A 26,192-nucleotide genomic window follows, 5' to 3' on the forward strand; every position below is an offset into this window, starting at 1 on the left:
AGTTGATAGGAATGAAATTGCTCCTGATGGCATCACCAGAACTTCACCTTCTAATGACTATTTCAGAGACAGGATTGTCTTCTTTAAATGTGGAAAGCATATTCTTGAATCATGTCTGCATTAGCTACATACCTTCATCACCTTGTGAATCTGTCTGATGAGGTATCCAAATCCAGAAAGGAAGAAACAGTTATTATTTCGGGCCTCTAACTTGAATGGTGGGGATGTGTGAAATTTTGGGCCAAATTTGTTGATTCTTGTTCTTGCAGTGTTCTCCCAGGAAAGGACACAGTTTAATTTGAAGTAGCGAGAGAGAGGGAGGCAGCTTTTCTCCTGCCATATTCTCCAGGTTCCAGCAGTACTCAATGTGCAATTGTTGAAGGGAGGTGAGGCGGAGAAGCTCGTTGCACTCCAATGTCTCCAGATTATTAAACCACCATATCTTGAGAGTGGTAAGGGAGGGAAGGTGAGGCAGCGAACCCACCTCTGGGTATGACTTTATGTTCTCACACCCTAAACCATAAATTCTGAGATGAGTGAGGGCGTCCAAATTGGCCATCCATGACAGATCTTTCACTTGTTTCTCGCAACCTCCGGCAGTAAGCTCTTTCAAGTTAGGCGGCAAACCACCCTCTGGCGACATGCAAATGTTTGGGCAAGCACATATGTCGAGAGAGTGTAAACTTGGAAGTAGACTATTCATGTGACGTGGTAATGCCTCCAACTTTGAGCACCTGCTAACATTGAGATGAGTCAAGTTGGGTGCAGCCAGTCCTTCTCCTGCAAATGACACTAATTTGGAGCACGCAGTTGATTTGGATGTGGTATCTTCTCATCTTATGTTCTCTCATTTGATTCCTCTCCGAAGTCTCCCCGATTGTCAAGAGCTCCCCACGGTCGGCCCAACAATCACAGCTGTCTTCTATTTGTAACTCTACCAAATCACAGCTGTCTTGTATTGGGAATTCTAGTTTTCTACAGCACAAGATGTGTATTTCTTGGAGGCAACGTAAATGGTTGATGCTCATCATTGCCTTCAATGCAGACTCCATCACAGATTCACGTCCGCTAATTGTTAAAGTATCCCCATCAAGAAACATGGCCTCGCTGTGCTCATTTATATCTAGTTTGCAAACTTTGGAAACATCCGACAGGGAAGAAACTATTCTGAAGAAGACCTGATTAAGCATCTCTTCCTTCAACATTGGGCAATTTGTTATTTCAAGCTTCCTAAGTTGAGGAAATGTTTCCGACTCAGATAGGTGTCACACCTCCCAACATGCCATGTTATCAAATAGCAAAGTGTCCAGTGAGAGAAACGGTGCAATATGCGAAGAATGATGATCTCCTTCATTCTTGTAAAACGCCTCGCCAATTCTCCTCAGCTGATACAAACCTTCAATGCTTAGGGATTTAAGAGATGGCAGCTGTCCAAGTGAAGGCAGCATGCAGCAATTCTTGCAAGACTTTAGAGATACACGTATCATGTTTACGTAGGAGCAGTTCCCCAGCCAATCTGGAAATATTGTACCCTTGTATCCCTCGATTTTCAACTCTTTCAACCCATTCTGCGGTTGCAAGTTATCGAGGATCTGAGGATGTGTCTTTCTTTTTGTGTACCCGAAACCAAATCATCGCCTGAAAACCAATCCAAACATAATGCATCAATGTGCTTCTTATCCATTATCTTTGCCCTCTTTGCTTCTTTCACATCAACAATATTCTCCAACTTCTTAGTGTGTTTGGATTAGAATTGATCAAACTGAAATTTGAATGAAAGTGATTTTGTAAAATTGATTTTGGATGGAAGTAAATTTGTGCCAATATAATTTATGTTTGGCAATTTTATACTAAAATTAATTTTGGTAAAATAAAATTATTTAGATAATATTAGTTAAAATCAATTTTAGATAGATAATTAGTTAATTACTAACAAAATATAATATTAAATTATAATATTTTTTTAGTATATTTAATTCTTTTTTATACTTCTTTTAGTATATTTTTTATATAATATTTTTTATAAAATTCTATTTTAGTTTGTTATAATTTTTTTAATAAAAATTAATATTTATTTATTAAATTAAAAATAACATATAAAATAATATATTTTAATACTTTTTATGAGTACTCTCAGTAATCTTATTTTGTTTACTGTTTTAGATTCTAATTTTTTACTAATTATATTTTTATTATTATTTATGATTAATTTTTTATTTAATTTATCATTTTCAATAGAAATAATAATACATATTATAACAAATTAGAATAATAAACAATGAACAAAAATTATAATAATAAATTTTAGAATGTCAAACAAAAAAATATTCTATAATTTTTTTTAGTACTCTCAGTATTCTTTTATTTAGTGTTATTTTGTACTGTAAAATTTTATTACTTATAATTTCATTATTATGTATGATTAGTTTTTTATTTATTTTATCATTTTTAATAAGATCAATAATTCATATTATAAAAGAATTACAATAACAAATTTAATAAAAAATCAAAATATAAAAAAAGTACTAAAAATTGAAAAAGAATTTAAAATATTTAAAATGACTTAAAATAAATATGAAAATTCTTTTGAAAAAAACTAATAATGATCATTAAAGGTCATATTTTAAAGTGAACGCAGAAGCAATAATTTTTTACTTACAGTAAACGCGTTTTTAAGCTGCAAAATCACTTCTGCGTTTAGAAGAAAAAGATTGCCGAACACAAAAAAATAGTGTTCAAAGAACTTTAACACACTTTTATCCTCTCAAATTGGTTTGCCAAACACATTCTTAATCTCAACGGATCCGTGAAGATTTACCAGCCCTGCTAACTCCTGGATTCCATTGTCTTCGTGCTTGCCAACGATAAAGGAACCTAAAACGTGCAACTGATTCAATTTGCTCATTTTTCCGGGCATTTCTTCCAAAGAAGTTCCTCTGATATCAAGATGCGGCAGATTCACAAGATTATGCAAACCACTAGGCAGCGTAGTAAGCTCAAAACAACGACGCAACTTCAATGTTTGCAAATTACACAAGCTGCACAAAGAATCAGGCAATGTCTTTATATGAGTATAAGAGAGATCCAAGTGGCGGAGATGGATCAATTCTTGTTGAATTAGGCAACACATCAAGTTTATCAGAGGATAAAACTTTCAAGTATTTACACTTTGATAATATCTCACATGTTGCCGCTTCAATGTTGCAATTGGGAGATGAGAAATTGGCAAACAATAATAATGTTCTCAAAGATTCTACTTTAGAAATAGAATTATAAAGTTTTGAGCTACAATGACGTAAATCTACACACAAATGCCGAGTCTGAATCTTTATCTCCTCTTCTTTATCAAGTTCTTCTGAGTTGCAATAGAAATCTCCAGCAAGGAATATTGCTAAGTCATGCAACAGATCATGCATCCCAAAAAAATGATCAAAGCCTTTTGTCTTCGTGAAAAATAATCTGGAAGTTAGTTTATCAAAACACTCACAACCAACTTCTTCTAAACTCTTTCCTCTTTTTGGTGGTGGTAGAAGATGTTCTGCCATCCACAAAAGGATTAATTCATCTTTTTTAAATGGATAATCCTTGGGAAATAAAGCACAATAAACAAAACAACGCTTTAAATGTGGAGAAAGATGGAAGTAACTTATCAGTAATGCTGGAATATGACTCATTAGTATCTTGTTCCATTCCTCAACATCATGCTTAGTATGTAACAAGCGACCAAGTGTTTCTGCAGCTAATAGCAATCCATCACACTTCTTGACAATCTTTCTGCCTATTTCTTCAAGTGCTGCTCTCCCATTTGATTCTGGAAAAGATGCATTTTTTGCAAACACTGACCAACAATAGTCCTCAGACAACTTCCTGAGAAAATAAGGGCGACAATTTTGAACTGCGAAAGCAACATTTTCCTTTCGAGTAGTCAGAAGAATAATACTTCCCTTATTTCCATTTTGTTGGAAAGGGGTCATAAAATTACTCCATTTGTCACCATCATCACTCCAAACATCATCCAGAACAATAAAGAACTTCTTATTGGACAATTCTTTTTTCAAAGCATTTTGAAGTAAATCGAAATCATCGAGACTACAAGTACTTCCATGGATCTGCTTTATGACATTCCTTGTTGTCTCAACAACTTCAAACTTCTCCGAAATGCAAACCCATGCTTTCAGATCAAATCCCTTCATGAACTCCTCCTGATTGTTGTACAGCCATTGGGCTAAAGTTGTTTTATCAACCCCACCTATGCCAACAATATCCATCACAGACAGGTGATGCTCAGTGTTGTCCTTCAGCATCTTGACTAAGGCCTTCTTGTCATCCTCCCTGCCATATACATTCCCTCTCACAAGAGAACTGGATGGAGTCCTCCATGATGAGCCACCAGTGGGAATCTTTTCAAGACCAAGAAAATCTTTTTGTTTTCCAAGATCCTCTATTCTTCTAACCACCCCTTCCATCTTCTCTACCATGTGATTCCTATCTCGGTTGATGAAGAAGCTAGGGGACCACCAGGAAGAACTTTCCTCTTTTTGTGTGGCAGCTTTGGCGAGGACAGTGTCCAGCAAGTCCTCAGCACAGTAAACAGCATCCCTAAGATTATCGAGCCACTTCCTCATCGATGGATCCAACACACTCAGTTACTTGATTTTGAGCCTCTCGTTCTTCGGCGATAGATGCCAAAGTCCCTAACTTGGGACAATCCTTTATTTAGTGTGGTCTCTTGCACACAAAGCATCCTCCTTTGGGACTGAAAGTCTTATTCTTTTATTCGTACTCTTTCTTTGAAGAGTATTTTCCTTCCTTCTTGGTCGAGAAACTCTTTCCCTTGTCTCCCCCACCTTTAGTAGAACTAGACTTGGAGGAAGACTTAGGTTTAGAGTCTCCTCTATGATACTCAGTAAGTGATTCGGCCACCACGATGGCCTCATCGACATCCTTAACATTCCTTCTTTATAGTTCTTGCTTTGCCCAAAGTTGGAGTCCATCAATGAAGAAGAACAATGCATCCTCTGATGCTAAATTGGAAATTTGAAGCGTAAGAGTAGTAAACTCCTTTATGTAGTTGCTAATCGTACTCTTGTACTTCAACTCCATCAACTTCTTCCTTGCTTCATAGACCACATTCTCAGGGAAGAATTGTCTTTTTAACTCTCTTTTGAAATCTTCCCATGTGACTATGTTGCAAGTACCCTTCTCCATATCTACGCACTTTCTCCTCCACCACAAAGTAGCATTATCAGAAAGGTAGAGAGCTGCATTGAGTACCTTTATTGCTTCTTCGACCACCCCTTGGCCTTTAAAGTACCTCTCCATTTGTCATAGGAAGTTCTCCACCTCTCAAGCATCCCTCACGCCCTTGAACTCCTTTGGCTTTGGAAGATCAATCTTTGTCGTCTCACTTATAATAATTGGTCGAGTTTTTGCCTCCTCAAACCAAACTCGAACTTCCTCAAATAACTTCAAAGAATTCTCAAGCTTCTCTTTGATTTGGAGCATGCTTTCTTTGAAAGCATCTAGTTCTCCTAACACGTGAGCCTCGAGGGTCTCCTTATCATGTTCTATCTTTTGAAAACGCTCATCCATAGAGGATAGAACATTCTCCAATATAGAAACTCTCTCTTCTAAGAAGTTAGAGTCCTTAATTACCTCTAAACTCACTTGAAGAACGGACATTCTTGCCTCCCCATTGAGAAGGAATAGCATTCCTTCCCCTTAGAGACTCAACATGCTCCATGGTACACTAGAAGCCATACCTACAAACTACTTGTACTCCCTCTCGAAGCTTGCTCTGATGCCAAATTGTCACGGCATTGGACACACTCCAACGTTACTGTGCCGGCACTCGAACTTACTCAACCTCTTGAGCTAAGATCAAGTCAGCCTAACCCTCAATATTTAGCAAGAAAGCTAAGAATACAAGAGAAAGGAAGTTTTGGTGGAAAGAACACTTTACTTTTCAAGAGTTTGTTACAAATGATTCTCACACACCTCACACTTCACCTCATATTTATAGCCATCCACCCCTTTAATAGATGGTTAGGATTAAATCTAATCAACTGTTCAGATTAATTATCTAGAACCTTCATTACGAATATCTATCTTACTACAACTTTCTAAATGTTTCTAGATTCTTCCATACTACTCTTCATACTCCTATATACATCCATACTCTTCTAAAATACTTTATGAACTTTTAGGATTTTCTAGAACCTTCTAGAATATTACGAGACTTTCTAAAATATTTTAAAATGTTTAGAACCATTTAAAATATTCTCAAATATTCTAAAAAATTATACAAACACTGTTAAATCTAACTTTTTAAAATTTACCGTAAGATGCTCCTTCTAATAATTCAGGTTCAGGCTAGAAGACATTGACTTCAAGTCGTCCCAGCTGGCTTACACTATTTTGGGATAATCACGGCAAACTCCCTTTTACATGTACTATTTTGGGTATATATATAAAGGATCCGGCTATTTTACGTGTACTATTTTACGTGTACTATATGGCAAACCCCCCTTTTCCCATATATAAATTCAACAGTTGATTAAATATGTATTTTATTATTGGAAATTAAAGTGAAGTGCATTTTTATACACTAACTATGGTGGCCTATATGTTGAACTTTCCAATTACATTACTTGTTGACTAGTCTATGATGTCATCATATTGTCTCATTCAAGAACACGGCATCGATCGTCACGAAAAAAAAAATCCTATATATAAAGCACAACCCTCTTGCACTCAACTGAAACCAAACTCAACAATAATGATGGCCACAACCAAAACCCTCTCCATCTTCCTCGTCCTCGCCACCACATACCTCGCTGCCGCCAGGGCAGCACAGTTTGACATAATCAACAAATGCTCCTACACCGTCTGGGCCGCCGCGGTGCCCACCGGAGGCGGCCGGCAGCTTAACTCTGGCCAAACATGGACCATTCAGGTTGCTGCCCGCACGACCGCAGCACGCATTTGGGCCCGAACAGGATGCAGCTTCGACGGTTCAGGAAACGGACACTGCAACACCGGCGACTGCGGCGGTCGGCTCCAGTGCAGCGGATACGGCCAACCACCAAACACGCTGGCAGAATTCGCCCTAAACCAATACAACAACCTGGACTTCTACGACATATCCTTGGTGGACGGTTTCAACGTTCCCATGCAGTTCAGCCCCACCTCAAACGGGTGCACGCGCTCCATTAGCTGCACTGCCGACATCATCGGACAGTGCCCTAGCCAGCTGAAGACTAATGGCGGCTGCAACAACCCTTGCACTGTTTTCAAGACGGATCAGTATTGTTGCAATTCTGGTAGCTGCAGCGCCACTGATTATTCAAGATATTTTAAAACTAGGTGCCCTGACGCATACAGTTACCCTAAGGATGACCAGACAAGCACGTTTACTTGCCCCGGAGGAACCAACTACAAGGTTGTCTTTTGCCCTTGAACCTCCCAAACACCCCCGCTAATTAATTATGTTAATTAGCACCTCCAAATAAAGGGCCTACTTTGTACGTCTTGGGCGTATATAAATCTGTCATTAATATGATAATTAACACATCATGGAGTGTTCTTAATAAATTATTAATGGTGACAATAAAACATTAATGCTGTGTGTACATTAATACTAATCAGTATTATTGACATCCTGTCTTACAGGTCGTTGACTACTTATTTCGATAATTAATTTAGATTAGTCTAATAATTAACTTTCTAATTCATTTAAGTAAGTGTTAGTTCAAATAATTACGTAATTCGTTGCATAGTTGTCAGAACCGAACCGGTGATCGAACCGGTCAGGTTATTGGGTTATTGGGTTACTGGTTCAACCGGTGGGTCACTGGTTGAACCGATAGAACCGGTCGTACGTAAATAAAAAATAAAAAATAGAAAAAATTGAATAAAGTGACAATTAGGTCCATCCTTAAAATTTTTTACTTCAAATTAATTAGCCCTTGAAAAAAAAATAAAATATCAATTTAGTCCTTCAAGATAGCAAACGATGAACACATTACGTCCCTCCATTAATTTTTCATGTGAAATTTAGTGGTGATGTTTAGATGTCCCTACTAATTAGTCTTAAGTCGAAATTTTCGAAGACCTACTAATTCAATACTCTAAAAAATTTAAAATAAATATCTTTACTAACATTTTAATATGTAAATGTAAATATTAAAATATTTGATACTTATTTTAATAATTGTATAAATTTTAAAGAATTAAAAAAAATGAGTGTAAAACAAAAATTAAATTAAATAAATATAAAATAATTTAGTTGTGTATGTATATAATATATAGAATAATTAGCTCATAAATTCCCAAATGAACAGCTAGCTTGGTGGTATTCTTTATCCTTGTCTAGCAAGGAGACCTAGGTTCAAAACCCACTGCATGCATTTTTGAATATTTGAGCACCATAGGACCGGCCGGTTCACAGATTGCATCGAACCGCCCGGGTTTAAGCGGTTTGCTTCCTTCTTCGGTCTAAAGCTAAAACCGAACCGGTTGGACCACCAATTCACCGGTTTTTCGGTTGGACCACCGGTTCACCGGTTTTTCGATCAAACCGGCCGGTCCGGTCCGGTTCTTACCACTATGATTTCGTTGGCTAAAAGGCAAGCCCTTAAATTAATACTTTTAAAAAGAGTCAGTGAATATAGCGTTTTGTAATTCAATTTCATGGACTATATGAAGGGAAAAGAAAAAAAGTCTATGAATACACTTTTTTCTTGCCACACTTTAAAAGTGTGGCCAAAAATAGTCAATGACCACACTTTTTTTAGAGCGGCAATTGATTAGAGATGTGGCCGATTCTACTTTATTTCATGCATACAACATAAATGCATCTTAGGGTAAGTTTCAATTTTCAATCAACGTGTTATGTTATGGGTCCAGGTTCAATAGTACTACCATACTAATCTCTCTCAAATGCATCAAATCGAAGTAGTTATGCTAATATTAGTTACTAGTCTCAGTACTCTATTAAGAGTCACGTATTTGAACTATTACAAGTTTACAACTAGCTGTGAAGCGTATCATGGATTTAGTATCAGTTAAAAAAAAAATATCTAAACACCAAATAATAGAGATAGAGACAGACTTTTGTTTATACACATTGACAAAATACAAGGATGAAAGAAACATTATAAACTAAGAGTTAATAGTTAAATTAGTCTTTGAAAGATAAGGCATTTTTTAAATTCGTTTCTGAAAGATTTTTTCAATTAAATTTGTCTTTTAAATATGACGAATTAATCATATATGTCCGTCGATTATCCCCCCACAATTTTCGTCAATAATTGATGATGTGAAATGTTAACTGATAGCTATCATAGCATATACATGACCATAACATGTTCAATTGGACGTTGACTTTTACGAAAATCTATCTATCAATTTAGTCACTAGTTCATATTGAAAATAAGATTTTTGTAATTAGGAAAAATGACTAAATTAATAAATTTTTATAAACATATTTAGTCAATATCCAACTAGACATATCAAGCATTATATATGTTATCAATTAACGTTTTACAACATTAATTTAAAAAAATTATTAGTTGAGTGATTGAAGGACAAATATAATTAATTCGTACCTTAATTAAAAATTTATTTAAAAACTAATTTGATTATTAACCTAACAAACTAAAGAAGTCTAAAATAATTATTTCTAATACAAGCTAATAATGCATGCAATGAAATGAATTTGTAGTGAACAGCAAGGTAGTTGAGATTGAAATTGAAGAATAAATTAAACATATAAAATGTAAAACCATAACTAGATTTAAATAAAAAAATCATTTGATCTCATAGAAATTTTTAAAATTTATTGGCTTATCCAAAATTGTAATATAAGAAGATTTTAAGAATTGGATTTAAATTTTGTAATAATGGCTCATACTTGTGTTTTTAACTCATGAAAGACTCAACGAAATTGCAAGTTGAGGAAGGTTTCAACTTTGTACGAGCAAGACAATAGTACGGTTTTCTGCAATTTTTATCAGTGATTAAGAGTTTGAGACACTCATGATTATTTCTTTTTTACTTCTTATTTTTTTCTACACAAAAAAGGGGCTCTCTTTGAGAGATAAACCGCACTTTAATTGTTAAATATGAGTGTTGGAAGCTATATATATATAATCCTCCATAGTGTAAAACCCCGGCCTACGCCCGGATCAAACACTATTTCATTATAAAATTTATTAATATTTTTTTATTAATATTAATAATTATTATTTTTAATTTTAAAAAATTTTATATATAAAAATTTATTTTACAGTATATAAAATTATTTTATTTTATATTTATAGAGAAAAAAATAATTTTATTATTTTTTTAGTTCATATTAAAAGATTTTATTTAAATATAAAAATTAGAGTAAAGTATATTTTTTGTATTTAATGTTTGTTAAAAATTTTAAAAATATCTCTAAATTTTGATTTATTTTAATTTTGTCCATCAAATTTTTTATTTGCATTAATTTTATCCTTATTATTAATTTTTTAATAATTAATATTTTTCTTTCCAATGATACCCCTCATATCTCCATCATCATCGTCTCTCGCTCACTCTCTCTCTCTCTCTCTCCATCGTCACCATCATCTCCACCAGCATCATCATTGAGCAACCATTATCAACCTCCTTCTTTATCATCGCTGGTCATACCCCCATTTTCTCCTTCTTTTTCCTTTTTCCTCCGACTCTCCATCACCACCATTTCCATCGAGCTCCATTCTTGACGATGACCAACCTTTTTTTTCTTCTTTGCACAATCCCAGCACCACCAAAGTCATCTCTCTCCTCCTTTGAAGCACTACCAAATATTCACACCCAAGAACAAGATTTATATCACAATCAATTCCAAAATTTTTTAAGATAATCCAAAGACCTAGCCAATAAACACAAAAACACATCCTCAAACTACATCAAACTCAACCCAAGATTCCATTCACTCTAATTTCGAAACTTTGAACTATCTCCTCACAAACAAAACATAATAGTAACAATAACAACAACAATAACAATTACATATATCTGCAATAGACAGATTTCAGAATCAAATTTTACATTGAGTTTTCAGGAAACTAAAAAATAAAAAAAATTGCATACTCCTGACTCCTGAGAAGCCTCCGCTGCTGCGTGGTGCCACAAATATCCAATAGTGACACCAAGCTCGCTCTTCTGAACCGCAAAGGCTGCCCCTTTCTCGTTAGCTGCCGCCGCCTTCTTCTCCCCCTTTCTCGCCCTCTTCGGCTCCCTACAGCTGCGGTCGCCACCACCGATAGTGGTTGCTCGATTATGACGGTGGTAGAGATGATGGTGAGGACGGAGAGAGATAAAGAGTGGGAAAGAGAGATGATGATGGTGGTGGTGGAGATGATGGTGAGGATGGAAATGAAGATGGTGGTGGAGAGAGAGTGGTGCCACAAATACCCAACTTCCGTTAGTTGCTGCCGCCTTCTTCTCGCCCTCTTCGGCTCCCTGCAGTTGCCGCCACTGCTGTCGATAGTGGTGCTCGATGACGATGGCGAGGATGGAAAGAGAGAGAGAGAGTGTGTGTGTGTGGGAAAGAGAGATGATAATGATGATGGATTGATGGGGATATGAGGGTATAACCGGAAAGAAAAATATTAATTATAAAAAAAATAACAATAAAGATAAAATTGATGCAAATTGAAAATTTGATGGATAAAATTGAAACAAATAAAAACTTAGGGATATTTTTAAAACTTTTAACAAATATTAAGAACAAAAAATATACTTTACCCTAAAAATTATTGTGTTTGTGTTTAAATATGTTACTATTATACAATCCAAAAAAAATTAAAACTTTAATAAAAATAGTTTATATTCTAATTACAAACAATAAATACTAACTAAATAATATTTATTTTATATTATTAGTCTCTAGTGTATAACTTGTACTACTCGTAAATCATGTATTTAATTTATTTTATTATATTTATCAATTTATGTATAATTTGTTTATAAAAAGACTAATATATATTTATTAAAAAATTAATTTACTTAGTATACAAAAAAATTAAATCATTAATCTCTTTTGTTATATTGATATTTAATTCAGTTAATAATTTTTTTCAAATGGTAACCTTTAAAATACATTGTAACTAAATTTTAAAAAAAGATAAATTAACTATTATAAAAAAGTAAAATTAATTATTATAAAAGAGGTTAATATTTTAATAAAAAATAATTATATTAATTAAAATACTAATTATAAAAAAATAGTGAAGTAGTGAAAAATAAATAATTTTAATGCGATCCAATCTTCACATGTTCTTAGGATCTATACCTATTTGATAGTTGATAATTTTTATTAACATTTAAAATTTACTTATTATATATATAATTTGTTACAAATTTTTTCGTATTTATAAATTACAATGATTTCATAAGTATTTTGTGAGTTAAATAATATTTAATTATTTATTTTACCAACCTAATGGAGTATTTATTTCTTTTAAAATAAAATCTTAAAATTCTATCTTTTAAAACCAATTTATACTACATCAGACAAACTTTTATAATTTGTACCATCTTAAATAAAATATTTATATTAAAAAATTATTTGATTAAATGTTATTTAGACTAAAAAATATTTAAAAAAATGTTTGTTAAAATCTGTTTCATTGATTTTTTTTTCTTTAGATGAATTAGACATTATTATTATGTATTAATATATTCTACTTAACTATTGTAAACTTAGATCCAATGTGAAGGATCTTTATTATTTAGGCATATTCTTGTGCATAAGTTAAATATGATTTCAATGTTGTCACTTACACACAAAATTTTAACACTACATATTTTTAAAATTTGTAATTATAAATAATATTTTTTTAATATTTAAACCATAAAAATAATATCTATTTTTTAAATATATCATTTTATTGTAAAAAATAAATTTAAAAGGTAATACAAAAAAATATATAAATTATATTCTATTAATAAAATTCACTTCAATGTAATTTTAATTAACATTATTTAAAAATATTATTTTTTCAATGCCCTATAAAAAAATATTCCAACACAAATTATATGATAATAAATTTTTTTAATCATAATTGATTTTATAAAATCACATTTATACCAACATGTGTTGTTTATGTGAAAATACTTTTACATATGAATTATCATAATTAATTTTGTATAATGTGATGTGATGAGGAGCTGCTCCTTCCAATAATTCAGGTTCAGGCAAGAGGACATTGACTTCAAATCGTCCCAGCTGGCTCATACTAACTTTAGTCCTTGATTCTACTTTATTTCTTGCAGGCAACATAATGCATCTTGGGGGTAAGTTTCAATTTTCAACTAACGTGTTATGTTATGGGACTGGGTTCAATAGTACTACCAAACTAATCTCTCTCAAATACATCAAATGGAAGTAGTTATGCTAATATTAGTTACTAGTCACCACTCAGTACTATATTAAGAGTTATGTATTTCTTATACAAAGATGAAAGAAACATAACAAACTAAAGAAGTCTAAAATAATTATTTCTTATACAAGCTAATAATGCATGCAATGAAATGAATTTGTAGTGAACAGCAAGGTAGTTGAGATTTGAGATTCAAATTGAAGAATAAACATGTAAAATGTAAAACCGTAACTAGATTTAAATCGAAAAATCATTTGATATCATAGAAATTTTTAAAATTTATTGGCTTATCCAAAATTGTAATATAAGAAGATTTTAAGAATTGGATTTAAATTTTGTAATAATGGGTCATACTTGTGTTTTTAACTCATGAAAGACTCAACGAAATTGCAAGTTGAGGAAGGTTTCAACTTTGTACGAGCAAGACAATAGTACGGTTTTCTGCAACTTTTATTAGTGATTAAAAGTTTGAGACACTCATGATTATTTCTTTTTTACTTCTTATTTTTTTCTACACAAAAAAAGGGGCTCTCTTTGAAAGATAAACTACACTTTAAATTGTTCAATAAAAGTGTTGGAAGCTATATAGTCCTTCATAATGTAAAATTTTGAAGAGAATATATAATGGCTATAGGATCATATCCTATTCTCTGTTTTCTGAAGTACTGTTTTAATAGGTTTGAGCTATTCCCTTACAGTTATTACTGGTTCAATTCAGAAATTAAAAGAAAAAGAAGACCTACAGCTATAGAATTGCAAGTTGAGGAAGCCTTTAACTGTTGCACGAACAAAATTTAGACATGTGCATGTTGTAAAGAACTATAGATAATTACAGCATTAGGCGCTCATGATGATTCCTTTATTGGAATATTTAGAGAAATACATTATCATGAAATTATATGGAGTTTAAAACCAAGAGTACTTTCCAAAGAAATTAAAGTGTTATATGCATGCTAAGTTGTTACTTAACTAACAGTTAAAAAATTCTTCTTCTGGTGGTATCACTGATTCCTTAGTAACAAGACACAGTATCGGTAGTAACGTAGAAAATTCATAGCAGTGGAATGCTTATTTGGCTTTGCTCTAACTTTTTCATTCTTTAAATCCTTTCTTGCAAATGGTGTTGTTTTCGTGTCACCGACGGACACTATATAAAACTAGGAATATTTTGGTACCACATTTTAAAGCTAGTTGATAGCTGATGCATCATTTTCAGTAATATTTCTGAGTTGAGTACAACCAATTTGAATTTAGTTTCCTTCCATATTATCCAAACTGAAGTAAATTATAAAGAGAAATAGAGTAACTATACCAACCTGAAGTTAAAATAGAAATCTCCTCTTCTGATCCCTATATATTAGTCCTGTTTACCACATTGAAAGAATTTGTAGATTGAATGAAGGTAATGAAAACATGGTTTCTAGTGTACAAGATTATGTGCTGATATCTCATCATATAATCATACATGGCAAAAACAGTAAATTTGATTCATCCATTTTTTTAATACATCTAAAGAAATTCTCAAAAGTTCTGGATACACAACAATGAATTCTTGTCTTCCTCTTTAAATTGTGGCAGCACGAGAAACATAAAGATTATCAAAACTCATCACCAATACGCTCGAGCTTATCAAAACCTTGAATCCACAGGGATTTAAGAGATGGCATCTGTCCAAGTGAAGGAAGCATGCAGCAATTCTTGCAATACACCAGAGATACACGTGTCATGTTTTGGTAAGAGAAATGCCCAACCCAATCTGGAAATATTGTATTTCTGTATCCATCAATTGCCAACTCTTTCAAGAAATGGTGCAGTCGCATGCTGTCGAGGATATCTCTTTCGGTTTGTGTGCTTGAAACCATATCATCATCTGAACACCATTTCAACAATAAGTAGTCAATGTGCTTTTTATCTGTTATCCTTGCACTCCTAATGTTCCATGAAGAGTTACAAGCCCTCCTAATTCTTTGATTCCATTCTCTTGTCTTCCCACAACAAAATCACTTAAGAATTTGCTTATTCCTCCAGGCATTTCTTTCAAAGGAGTTTTTCTAATATCAAGATGTCTGTAAATTGACAAGATTGTGCATGCCACTGGGCAACATGGTCAACTTAGTACATTCATACAACATTAGTGTTTGTAGATTATACAAGTTGCACAATGACTCTGGCAATGTCTTAATATTAGTCCATGAGAGATCCAAATAGCGTAGACGAATCAATTCACCTATTGAATCAGGCAATACATCAAGTTTATCAAATGATAAAACTCTCGAGTATTTAAACTTTGACGCTATGCTTTCCATGCTAAACAAATTGTTGACATACAAGGATGTCCTCAGAGATTCCAATGTAGCAATGGAATTAAAATTTCCTGAGACTGAACAATTCAGTTTTCCAAAAAATTTCTTCTTTGTCATGTATAGTATTTTTTTTCCTTATTTTATATATTTTCACCTTAGGAGTTGTTTGTTTAATCTTTAGGTAGGATTGTTGATATACATCTTCATCTTGTCATGAAACCACTAGGAGAGCCTCTCTTTTGGGTTTGCTTGATTTTCTATTCTTTTTTTTTTCACTTTTGGGGTTCTCCAAGGATCGAACTCTTGACCTTTCGGACATAGAGCTCTGATACCATGTCATGAAACCACTCATCCCAAAAGCTTAAGCTGATAGGAGAAGGTAACATTAATGGTTATATCTCTAACACATCTTCCGATTTTCTGTGCAATAGACACATGATAAAAGAAAAAGTTTCTGTTATAACCGAAGAGAGAGTGAGAGAAAAAAAAAAGGAAGAGGGACTTAGTGAGTCACGTGACTCACCCCCTCTCCAACCCCAGTTATTTCTTTCTCCCAAACCCTTCTCTCTCTTTTCAGTTTCATTTCTTCTTCTCTTCTTCTTCTTCTTCTCTTCTTCTTCATCATCATCCTTTCCATCTTCTCATCTCTTCTTCTTGAAATCATACACTATCATTAAACTCACTTCTTTCATTTTACTTCCTTCTCCTTCTCTTCTCTATTTTATTCATTCAAATTTCATTTATCACAATCCTAAGTCATCGAGTTTCAACTTAATTAGTGAGGAAAGTATTCAACTTTTGAGTTCCGGTAAGAGTAAAGTATCGTTTTTGTCCCCAACGTTTGGGAAAGTCCCAAAGTTGTTCCTAACGTTTTAATCGTCATATTTAAGTCCCTAACTCAGGGATCCCTTAACAGAATTGCGGCGAGACAAAATTGATACGATTTTGAAACGTTAGGGACTTAAATAGGACGAAAACATTAGGGACAAAAATGATACGTAGAAATAAATTTTAATTTTATCATTCAATAATATCAATTTTTTACTATACATAGTATTCAATTATTTTTTAATCACATCTAAATAAATTACACTTAATCATATTACTTTTATTTTAAATAAATTAATTTTTTATAATTTTACTTTTAAATATTTTTAGTTATCATGAAATGTTTGTAGAATGATTAGTATATAAACTTGCAAAAAAGAATAAAATAATATATATATATATAATAAAATATAAATTATAACTTTTGTCTCTAATGTATCAAAATTCTTTAAAATTATAAACAAATAAATTTATTTAAAATAAAAGTAATGTGATTAAGTGCAATTTATTTAGATGTAATTTAAAAATAAGTGAATATTATGTACAGTAAAAAATTAATATTATTAAAAGATAAAATTAAATTAAAAGTTATTTTTATGTATCGTTTTTGTCCCTAACGTTTTCGTCCTATTTAAGTCCCTAACGTTTCAAAATTGTCTCAATTTTGTCCCGCCGTCAATTCTGCTAACGGATCCCTAACGGCAGGATAAATTGAGTCAATTTTGAAACGTTAGAGACTTAAATAGGACGATTGAAACGTTAGGGACAACTTTGAGACTTACCCCAAACATTGGGGGACAAAAATGATACTTTACTCGTTCCGGTAATTATTGAGACTTCAAGGTAACTCTTTGACTCAATAATTAGCTATATCTCTAATTTTTGTCATCTCTATACATGTGGATATAGCAAAATTCGAATTAGGGTTATTAAGATTAGGAAATTTGGGGCTTTTATCAAAGTGAATAAGATTGTATTAATTAACAACATTAGTAGCTCACAAATATCATTATTGTCATATTTCTAGAGTTGTAGAGTTATTGGACATCATTCGGTAGCTTGTTGACACGCTCATAGTTGCTTCCAGTTTCTTGGAATCAAGTTATGAGTGGATATTATGTCTATAATTGTTTTTAAATATATTATTATCAATTTTATATTGAATAATTTTTTTTGGAGTTTGAAAAGATTTGATTATTTTGATTTTTAAATTTTTGAAATAAATATTGATTTGAGAAACTTATAATTTTATAAAAATACACACGAGACGATATTTATATATTTTGTAAAGCATACATGTTTTCTTATTTGACTCTATTAAATTTTAATTAAATTTTAGTATGCATTGTTATATATGTTTGATTTACTATGGAAATTTAGTAATATGTTATAATTATTAGAGATTTGTTATAAATGATTTGGTTTGGATTGGTTTGGGAGACTCTGACTAGAAAACCGTAGTTAACGGCGGTTATGCCGTTAATTAACTTAGATGCATCTAACTCAGACCTCAGCTAGCAGGGGCGTTGCTAGCCCAACGTGTAGGCCACACGTTGGATCTGTTATACCGTACGAGCACACTAGAGGAAAGGGTTACCCTTAGAGGTGGAGCCACCCTAGGTGTGTAATATTTGATTTGATTTGACTTCTGGAATAAGAACTCTCATTTCAGTTCATCCGTTTAACTACTTATCTATTTGTTTGCATAATTAATTAATATGAATTTCTCATCTCTGAAAAGAAATATAATTTTCAAGGTAAACTCTGTATTGTCTCGTGTGGGTTATAGATGTAATGTTTGCTCACTGAGTTGCAAAACTCACCCTTTTATATTCCCATGTTTTTTAGATACAGGAGTCATTCCAGGTTCCATTTCACCTGTCCCTCAGTAGATCTTAGTCATTTTCGTGAGCCCTTCTTCTTTCCAAGGGCTAAGTCATTATGTAATGGAATCTTTGCTCAAACTTTAGATTATGTCAATGCTCCATATGTCACAGGTAGGATCCTCGTGTGTGTTATGTTATTTTGAATCTTGAACTGTTTAGGTAGTAATTATGATTTGGTTATGTAAGACTTATGGATTTAACTATATATACTTTAGTTATCAACTTAATATATATGATGCGTATTTTGGACATGTTTGATTGTGGATATGATTGGAATATGTTTGTTGTTGTTGTCTCTGGAATGGATGTTTATTATTGATACAGGAAGATAATATTTATGTTGGTAAGGTCCTAGGAACAGAGGAGACTCTGTCCGTTTTTCTGAAAATTTGATCGTTTGGCTTGCTAAGGGACTTGTCCCTTGAGCGCCAGTCATGGCATCATTCGGGCCATGACAAAGTGGTATCAGAGCCTTAGGTTTTCCTGTGTAATATGGAGCAAGTGTCCTTTAGTAAGATTACAATTGTGCAAATGGAATCCGGTCCATTTTCACAATGTGTGATGTTACTAGAGGCCTATAGGAAGTTGTCCTCAATCTTTTGGTTTCATAATTCTTTCTGTCTGTCCTATTGTCTTTAAACTCCATATACATATGTCGTTGGTAATCCAATCGCTTTACTTACTCGATAAGTGGAAGATGCCACCTAAGAAAAGACATGATGGAGCTGTTGGAGCTCCTGATACTGGTGAATCTAATAGGGCAGTTTCTCCACCACTTGGAGCGCTTCGACAAAGGCCAAGGAGCCAAAGGATAGCTGATAGGCGCGAATGAGAGAACCCCGCAGTAAGAGAGGCTCAACCGGACTTAGCGGCTGAATTAAGGGGAATGAATTAAACCCTTAATGCGGTATTACAGGTCCTAACAAATCAAAATAGGGGTGGAGCAGGAATTCCTAATATGCCAAATCCTCAGCCTCATAGAATTCATCAATTGTTTGGGGATCAAGAGCCGCCAATTGAAAAGTATTTGAAGTTGAATTCGTCCACTTTCAATGGAGATTCATTGGATGAAGATCCACAACAATATCTAGAATATACAAAGAAAGCTATTCGAGCTCTTAAGTGCACCAATGAATAGGCTGTTGAGTTAGTATCCTACAACTTGCGTGGTTCGGCAAGATATGGTATGAGTCTCTTCTTGAGAGCAAAGAAGCAGCTGGACTTTCTCCTCCTTATTGGGAAGAGTTCACTGAAGAGTTTCTCGCTTGATTTTATCCAGCTAACAAGCAAGCAGAAGATGCAATTACCTTTGAAAGATTAAAGCAAGAGAATATGACTGTGACCGAGTATGCTAAGGAGTTTACTAGACTTTCTAAGAGTGCTCCATACTTGGAAAATTCAGAAGAGATGAAAGTACGTCAGTTCGTTCGTAGGTTGGCAGAACTTATGTTCACTATTCTTATGCCTGAAGTCGGATGCATGTCTTTTAAGGATGTACTAAACTCTGCTTATAGAATTGAAGCTGGGATAGCGGAGAGAAATGCTTTTAAGGATGTTGGTAAGAAGCCTAAGATGAAGGGACAATTTTCTGGTGGAGCTAGTTCAGGAAGATTTCAGTCTCATCATGGTCAGACTAATCAGCACGGTTATTCGGGTTATCGAGCTCGTCCTCAAACATCTTTCGGTGGGGTTGCTTCTTTTGGATCTGTTCCTATGAGTGTTTCGAGTTCAAGACCTTTTATTTGGGGGGGAGGGGGGGGAGCACCCCTCAATCTAGCGGACATGGTTCTAATCAGACAAGACCAACTAAATCTTACTGCCAGCAGTGTGGGATCTACCATTCTGGTATATGTTTTAAGGCTATTGGTGCATGTTTTGGTTGTGATCAATCTGGTCATCTTAGGAGGGATTGTCCAAATCCTAGAAAAGGCTTTGCTCCAGGTATTGCACGTCCTACAACACCAATGCCATCATCTTCAGTTATGTCTATTAGAAATTCATCTGGTCCTAGTGGCAGAGGAGCAGGTGGCAGGGGTCAGACTTATAACAGAGGAGGGAGCCAAAAAGAAGAGGTCAGGCACGTGTGTACGCTTTAACATGTCAAGATGCTCAAGCTTCTAATACTGTGGTGGCAGGTACTTTACAAGTTTGTTCTTTAGAAGTTCGAGTGTTATTTGATACGGGTTCTCATTATTTATATGTATCTCCACATCTTGCATCTCATTTCGATAAACAACCTGAACTGTTATCCCACCCATTTCATGTTGGCACTCTACTTGGAGTCTCCACGGTGGTTCGAGTCGTGTTTCGGTCTTGTATTGTTAGAAATAATACGGTTGAAACCTTATCTGATTTGATCCTAAGCTTATTTTATTTCGCAATGGAATGAGAACCTAAGCTTCCACGTGGGAAATATGACAAATGACGAGTGAGAACCTTCTTCTCTTCTTGTTCACCAAGATCTTCTATTCTACAATAGAAGTCTCCGGCAAGGAATATTGCCAAGTCATGCAAGAGATCATGCATCACAAATCTCTCAAATTTGTACTTAGCTGGTTTAAAAAATAACCTTGAAGCTAATTCTTCAAAACACTTGCAACCAACCTCTTCTAAAGTCTCTCCTCTCTTTGGTAGGCTTAAAAGATCTTCAGCCATCCACAACAAAATTAGTTCATCTTTATTGAAAACATAATCTTTCGGAAACAGTGCACAATAAACAAAACAACGCTTCAAATGTGCAGCAAGGTGAAAGTAACTAATTAACAATGCTGGAACAATCTTACTGTCATTTGTAGAATATCCCCAAATATCACTCCTTAAGATTTTTTCCCATTCCTTAGCATCATGCCTTCTGCACAAGCAATCAAGTGTTTCTACTGCTAATGGCAAACCTTCGCACTTCTTGGCAATCTTTTTGCCTATTCCCTCTAGTGTTGGGCTCCCATTTGATTCTGGAAAAGAAGCATTGGTTGCAAACACTGACCAACAACAGTCTTCTGATAATGGAATGAGATGGTGAGGGTGATAATTTATTTGGACAACTGAACCAACATCTTCCTTGCGAGTAGTTAGAAGAATAGTACTTCCCTTAACCCCATATTGGAAAGGGGCTAGAAAATCCTTCCATTGATGATGATCATTACTCCAAACATCATCCAAAACAATAAAGAACTTCTTTTCAGACAATCCTTTCTTCAAAGCATCTTGAATTGAATTGAAGCTATCAAGATCCTGAGTGTTTATAGAGATTTCCTTTACTATATTCTTTGTAGTCTCAACAATATTGAATTTTTCTGAAACGCAAACCCATGCTTTCCGATCAAATCCCTCCATCAACTCTGCATTATTGTACATCCATTGAGCCAAAGTAGTTTTACCAACAGCACCCATGCCAACGATAGAGATGACAGACAGGTGATGCTCATTGTTGTCATTCAGCATCTTGATTAAGGCCTTCTGGTCATCCTCCCTGCCATACACCTTCCCTTTTACAAGAGAAGTGGATGGAGTTTTCCAGGAGAAGCTAGCAGTGGAAATCTTTTCAAGTCCAAGCTTTCCTTTGCGTTTCTCAAGATCTTCTATCCTTCTGACCACCATTTCTATCTCATTCACCATCTGTCTATCTTCAGAATTGAAGTTTCTACCCAACTACCCAAGAGAGTGACATTTTGAGTTGCAGCTTTGGTGCAGATGCGGTCCAACAAGTCATCAGCAGTGTAAAGAGCATCTCGGAGACAGTTGAGCCACTTCTTAACATCAACAAGAGCTCCAGCATCTGTCAGAGCATTCCTCAGCCTCTCAACCAAGTCAGAGCTAAGCTTCTTGCCCACAACCAAGTTGACAGCATCAGCAGAAATGAGCCTGTCCAAGACAACATTAATGAAGCCAGACAGAAAAGCTCCACCAACAAGAACTCCAGCCATGATCTCAAACAAGATCAAAGTAATCAAATTTTCAGAATAGAAGGAAAGAACTATGCTTAAAGTTTTCAGAATAGAAGGAAAGAACAATTCTTTGCAATTGCAAATTAGCAACAAGACGTGGTATCAGTCCCCGAGATAACTTAAAATAATTCAAAACACTTTCTTTACTAACTATTCATTTTTATAACACTATACTTTAAATGTTATTGTCATTTTGGAAGGTGCACCGTAATTGCATAATACCTTTAATGTTTAATCATATTCCTACTTTAAACGTTATTGTCATTTTGGAAAAGATGCAACGAGATTGCAAGATGTGCAAAGTTCAAAGTTTTTAGGACCAAGGGAAATGTAATCTTTGTGGAAATTTTGTATTACAGAAAACATCATAATGATTCATGAGCTGTTTGTCACTCAATGGTAATTACATGTATCTACCATGTTTTTTAATCTACCATACACTAATAATTTGTCAAACAAGTTTCATATGGTCATCGGCGAAAGGTGTTAACAAACGACATTTTGCCACAGTATCTGAAAGATGATGTTTCACTTCTACCAATTAATGCACATGTACTTCTGAAAGATGATGTTTCACTTTCAGATTAGATTTTGTTCTAGATAGATAGCTTTTCTACAAATACTTTTTTTTTTGTGAACTATCAAAAATATTTCTGATGCATTAATTACCATTTCAATTTTAAGAAAACGATTTTTCAATATCAAGTTTTTAACCATCCAAACTTCCTCCAAGTTGAAGTAATTCTAGACTTGCTTTGCTCAAACCATACAACAAAATCAAAAGCAGAAGATAATTTATTACATAGTTGATCTACTGCTTAAGTCACATTTAAATACATAGATAACATTAAGAGTTTGTTCGGTAACTATCTTATCTCCATGATCTGTCTTAAAACACTTACCAAACACAGCCTAAGAGTTTATTCCTTAATGACTACTGTAAGACACATTTGGACTAATAACAAGGTCTATTCTCAGATTCATCAAGTCCTAAGAAACTTGACAAATTCTTCCATGTAATCATGGTGAAGCTTCAAATCGCCTACAACTTTAGCAATTTCTCTTGTCTTGATTCTAAGCTTCTCTCCTTCCTCCAATACCATAGCTTCTCTGAGGCATTTGGCTATGTCATCTCTACTAAATGAACCATCTTCATTATTTCTCTTCACTTCAATAGCAAGACCCTTATCAACCAAAGCCTTTGCATTGAGAGGTTGATCAACAACGAATGGCAACACTACAAGAGTGTGGCCAAACATCAAAGTCTCAATTATAGATCCCCAGCCAGAATGAAACAAAGACCCCCCAATAGATTTATGTGCCAAAATTTCCTTTTGTGGTGCCCATCCAAAACAAACTTTTCCTCTCTTTGATGTTCTTTCACAAAATCCAAGAGGCAGAGAATCATGATCATGAATTGCCCAGCTTGGTTTTCTCAATGTCCACAAAAATGGAAGTTCAGAAAGCTCTAATCCATAAGCTATCTCAAAAACTTGATCTTTGCTCAACTTACACTCACTACCAAACCCAACAAAGACTACCGACTTTGTTGCTTGCGCATCAAGCCACTCGAAAGTCTTACTCCAAAACTCATCAACAAGTCTTCTCTCTGGCATCTCCGGAGGAAGCAAACCTATAGGAATCACCGGCTTCTCAATAAGTTCTTGATATAGATTCAAATACTCACCTTCCATCTCATAGCAGCTGCGAAATGATAGAGCATTTGCGCTGTCTATTACACTGGCAACCCTATCAATGTCTCTTAACCCTGTCACGTTTTCTATGTATGCACTTTGATAGAACGCAATGGCCTCGTTTCGTTGAAAAGCCACTGAAGACGGAAAATTCACCCATTCTCTTGGTGATGTTAGGTCTTCTGGCGATGTTGGTGCTCTCATTTGACCCGGTGGTCCAAAGAACACAATAGTGGAAGCAGAGTAAACAGAGAAGTACATGAGTTTCACATGAAGCTCTTGAGCAATCTCTACAGCCCAGTGTGCATGGAAGTCACAAATGATCCAATTTGGTTGCAACTTAGACACAAATTCCTTCACTGGATTTTGCATTTGATCCCATGCTAACTTGAGGTACTGAATTTTGTCAAATGGAATGTCCACAGTAGCCTCACCACCAAACAGATGTGATGAGTCTAATGATGATGGAAATGGAATTTCCACCAAATGGAAAAGATGAGATAAATCTGAAGGTGGTTTTGGAAGCCTTTGAATATTTTTTGGTGTTGAAATGAAGGAGACATGAATGCCTGATTTGGCTATGTCTATGGAGAGTTGGAAAAACGGAATCAAATGGCCAAATGCAGACCATGGAAGCATCACCACATGATGAGTTGCATTCTCAGACATTTTTTCTCCTCTGTTTTGTTTTTCTTGTGTAAGGATCCTATGAGTTTTGATGGATATATATGAATATACAAAAGAAAAAAGATATATGCTATCTTCTTTCTGTGTATGACTGTTCAAACTTTATTATTTTAGGAAATTGCTAATCAATTTCAATGTACTATATTGTCTCTTCTAGCTAGTAAAAGGTTTAAAATACTTGCACCTAATTTACTGTCAATAACAACCACTAGTTCTATATTGTCTCTTCTCTTCTTCACTATTTTTGTATATTGTGAAATACTATTCATTATTGAATTTTAATGTGATTTTTATTTAATGTTTAGTCTTTTTAGTTTTTATCCTTGCACTGTTACAGCATCAGTAACTTTGAGCTTCTAGCTGTCTCACACTGATTTGGGAACACATCAAATCCCGGGATATATATATTTTTTATGAATGCAACAAAGTTCCATGTGATTGGGGGACACATCAGGTCAGAGATATCCAAATTTCATAATGACATCGTTATCTGTCTCCTAGATAACTTAGAAAATTCATAGCAGTGGAGAACTTAATTGACATTTGGTAACACATTTGTGTATGTATATCATGGTAACATATTATGAGGTTTCAATAACAATAATGCATGCTAGTTGTCTTATTTTAATAATTTGTACATTGATATTGATAGTCTTAGTCTTAGTCTAATAGTTTGCTTGGAGCTATTGATGTGTGTGTTTTCTACATTTTTAAAAAAGATTAAAACTCGCGCTATGTATGGAAAGCTAAATTAATTATACTATATATATGTTATAGATTTAAAAGTATTGTATTAAAAAGATTGTGGTCCATGGCTTCAATTTTGAGCTTTTTTTAGTGGTTGTATTTGAAGATAATAAAAGAAAAATACAAAAATTGAGAATGTATAGCATAAAATTTATTCTTAATATATAAAAGTAAATAAATAAGTTTATTTATAATATTTTTAAAATATTTTTCTCTTTTTACTAATGTCATATCAGTAACATTACTTACTCAATGGAGCATCATTTTTTTTGGACAATATCACCAAACAAACAGACAATTGGTTTATCAAAGATCGCGTGGTTTATCTATGAGAAACATTAACACCCACAAATAAAGAGGAGTCTCTTTGCTTAGAAATGATTATATTAGATGAAAAGGTACAAAATAAACATATTTATTGTATTTTTAAATTGAATTTACGAAAAAAATATTTTAATTATTTGTGCTTTTTATAATTTTTATATTATTTTATAATACTTTATATATAATTGTATTTTAATATTGTTAAAATTATACGTCTTTCAATATGCTATTCATTGTTCTTTTTCTAATAGAAGATGCAAATGATTTATATAGACAAATTAAAGGTATAATTAAATCAAAATTTTTACTCACAACTGTTGTTAAAGAAATTTGAACATTTTCCAACACTATTTTAAATTTGTAT

At 33.8% G+C, this 26,192-nt stretch overlaps 3 protein-coding genes across 3 annotated transcripts in view; 1 reads left to right on the forward strand and 2 right to left on the reverse strand.

The window, feature by feature from the left end:
- The window catches only part of LOC112732510 (putative disease resistance RPP13-like protein 1), a 122,522-nt gene that overhangs the window by 53,088 nt on the left and 43,242 nt on the right, over window positions 1-26,192 (reverse strand). The gene's annotated exons all lie outside the window — the stretch shown is intronic.
- On the forward strand, window positions 6,743-7,656 carry LOC112732550 (protein P21). The gene has a single exon (XM_025781304.3). It carries the CDS (start codon window positions 6,779-6,781, stop codon window positions 7,457-7,459), a length of 681 nt encoding a protein of 226 aa, XP_025637089.1. The 5' UTR covers window positions 6,743-6,778; the 3' UTR covers window positions 7,460-7,656.
- Window positions 23,156-24,944, reverse strand: LOC112732559 (putative UDP-rhamnose:rhamnosyltransferase 1). The gene has a single exon (XM_025781313.3). The coding sequence runs from the start codon at window positions 24,737-24,739 to the stop codon at window positions 23,360-23,362; it is 1,380 nt and encodes a 459-aa protein (XP_025637098.1). The 5' UTR covers window positions 24,740-24,944; the 3' UTR covers window positions 23,156-23,359.

Source organism: Arachis hypogaea, chromosome 2 (genome assembly GCF_003086295.3).
Source record: "Arachis hypogaea cultivar Tifrunner chromosome 2, arahy.Tifrunner.gnm2.J5K5, whole genome shotgun sequence".
Taxonomy (NCBI): domain Eukaryota; kingdom Viridiplantae; phylum Streptophyta; class Magnoliopsida; order Fabales; family Fabaceae; genus Arachis; species Arachis hypogaea.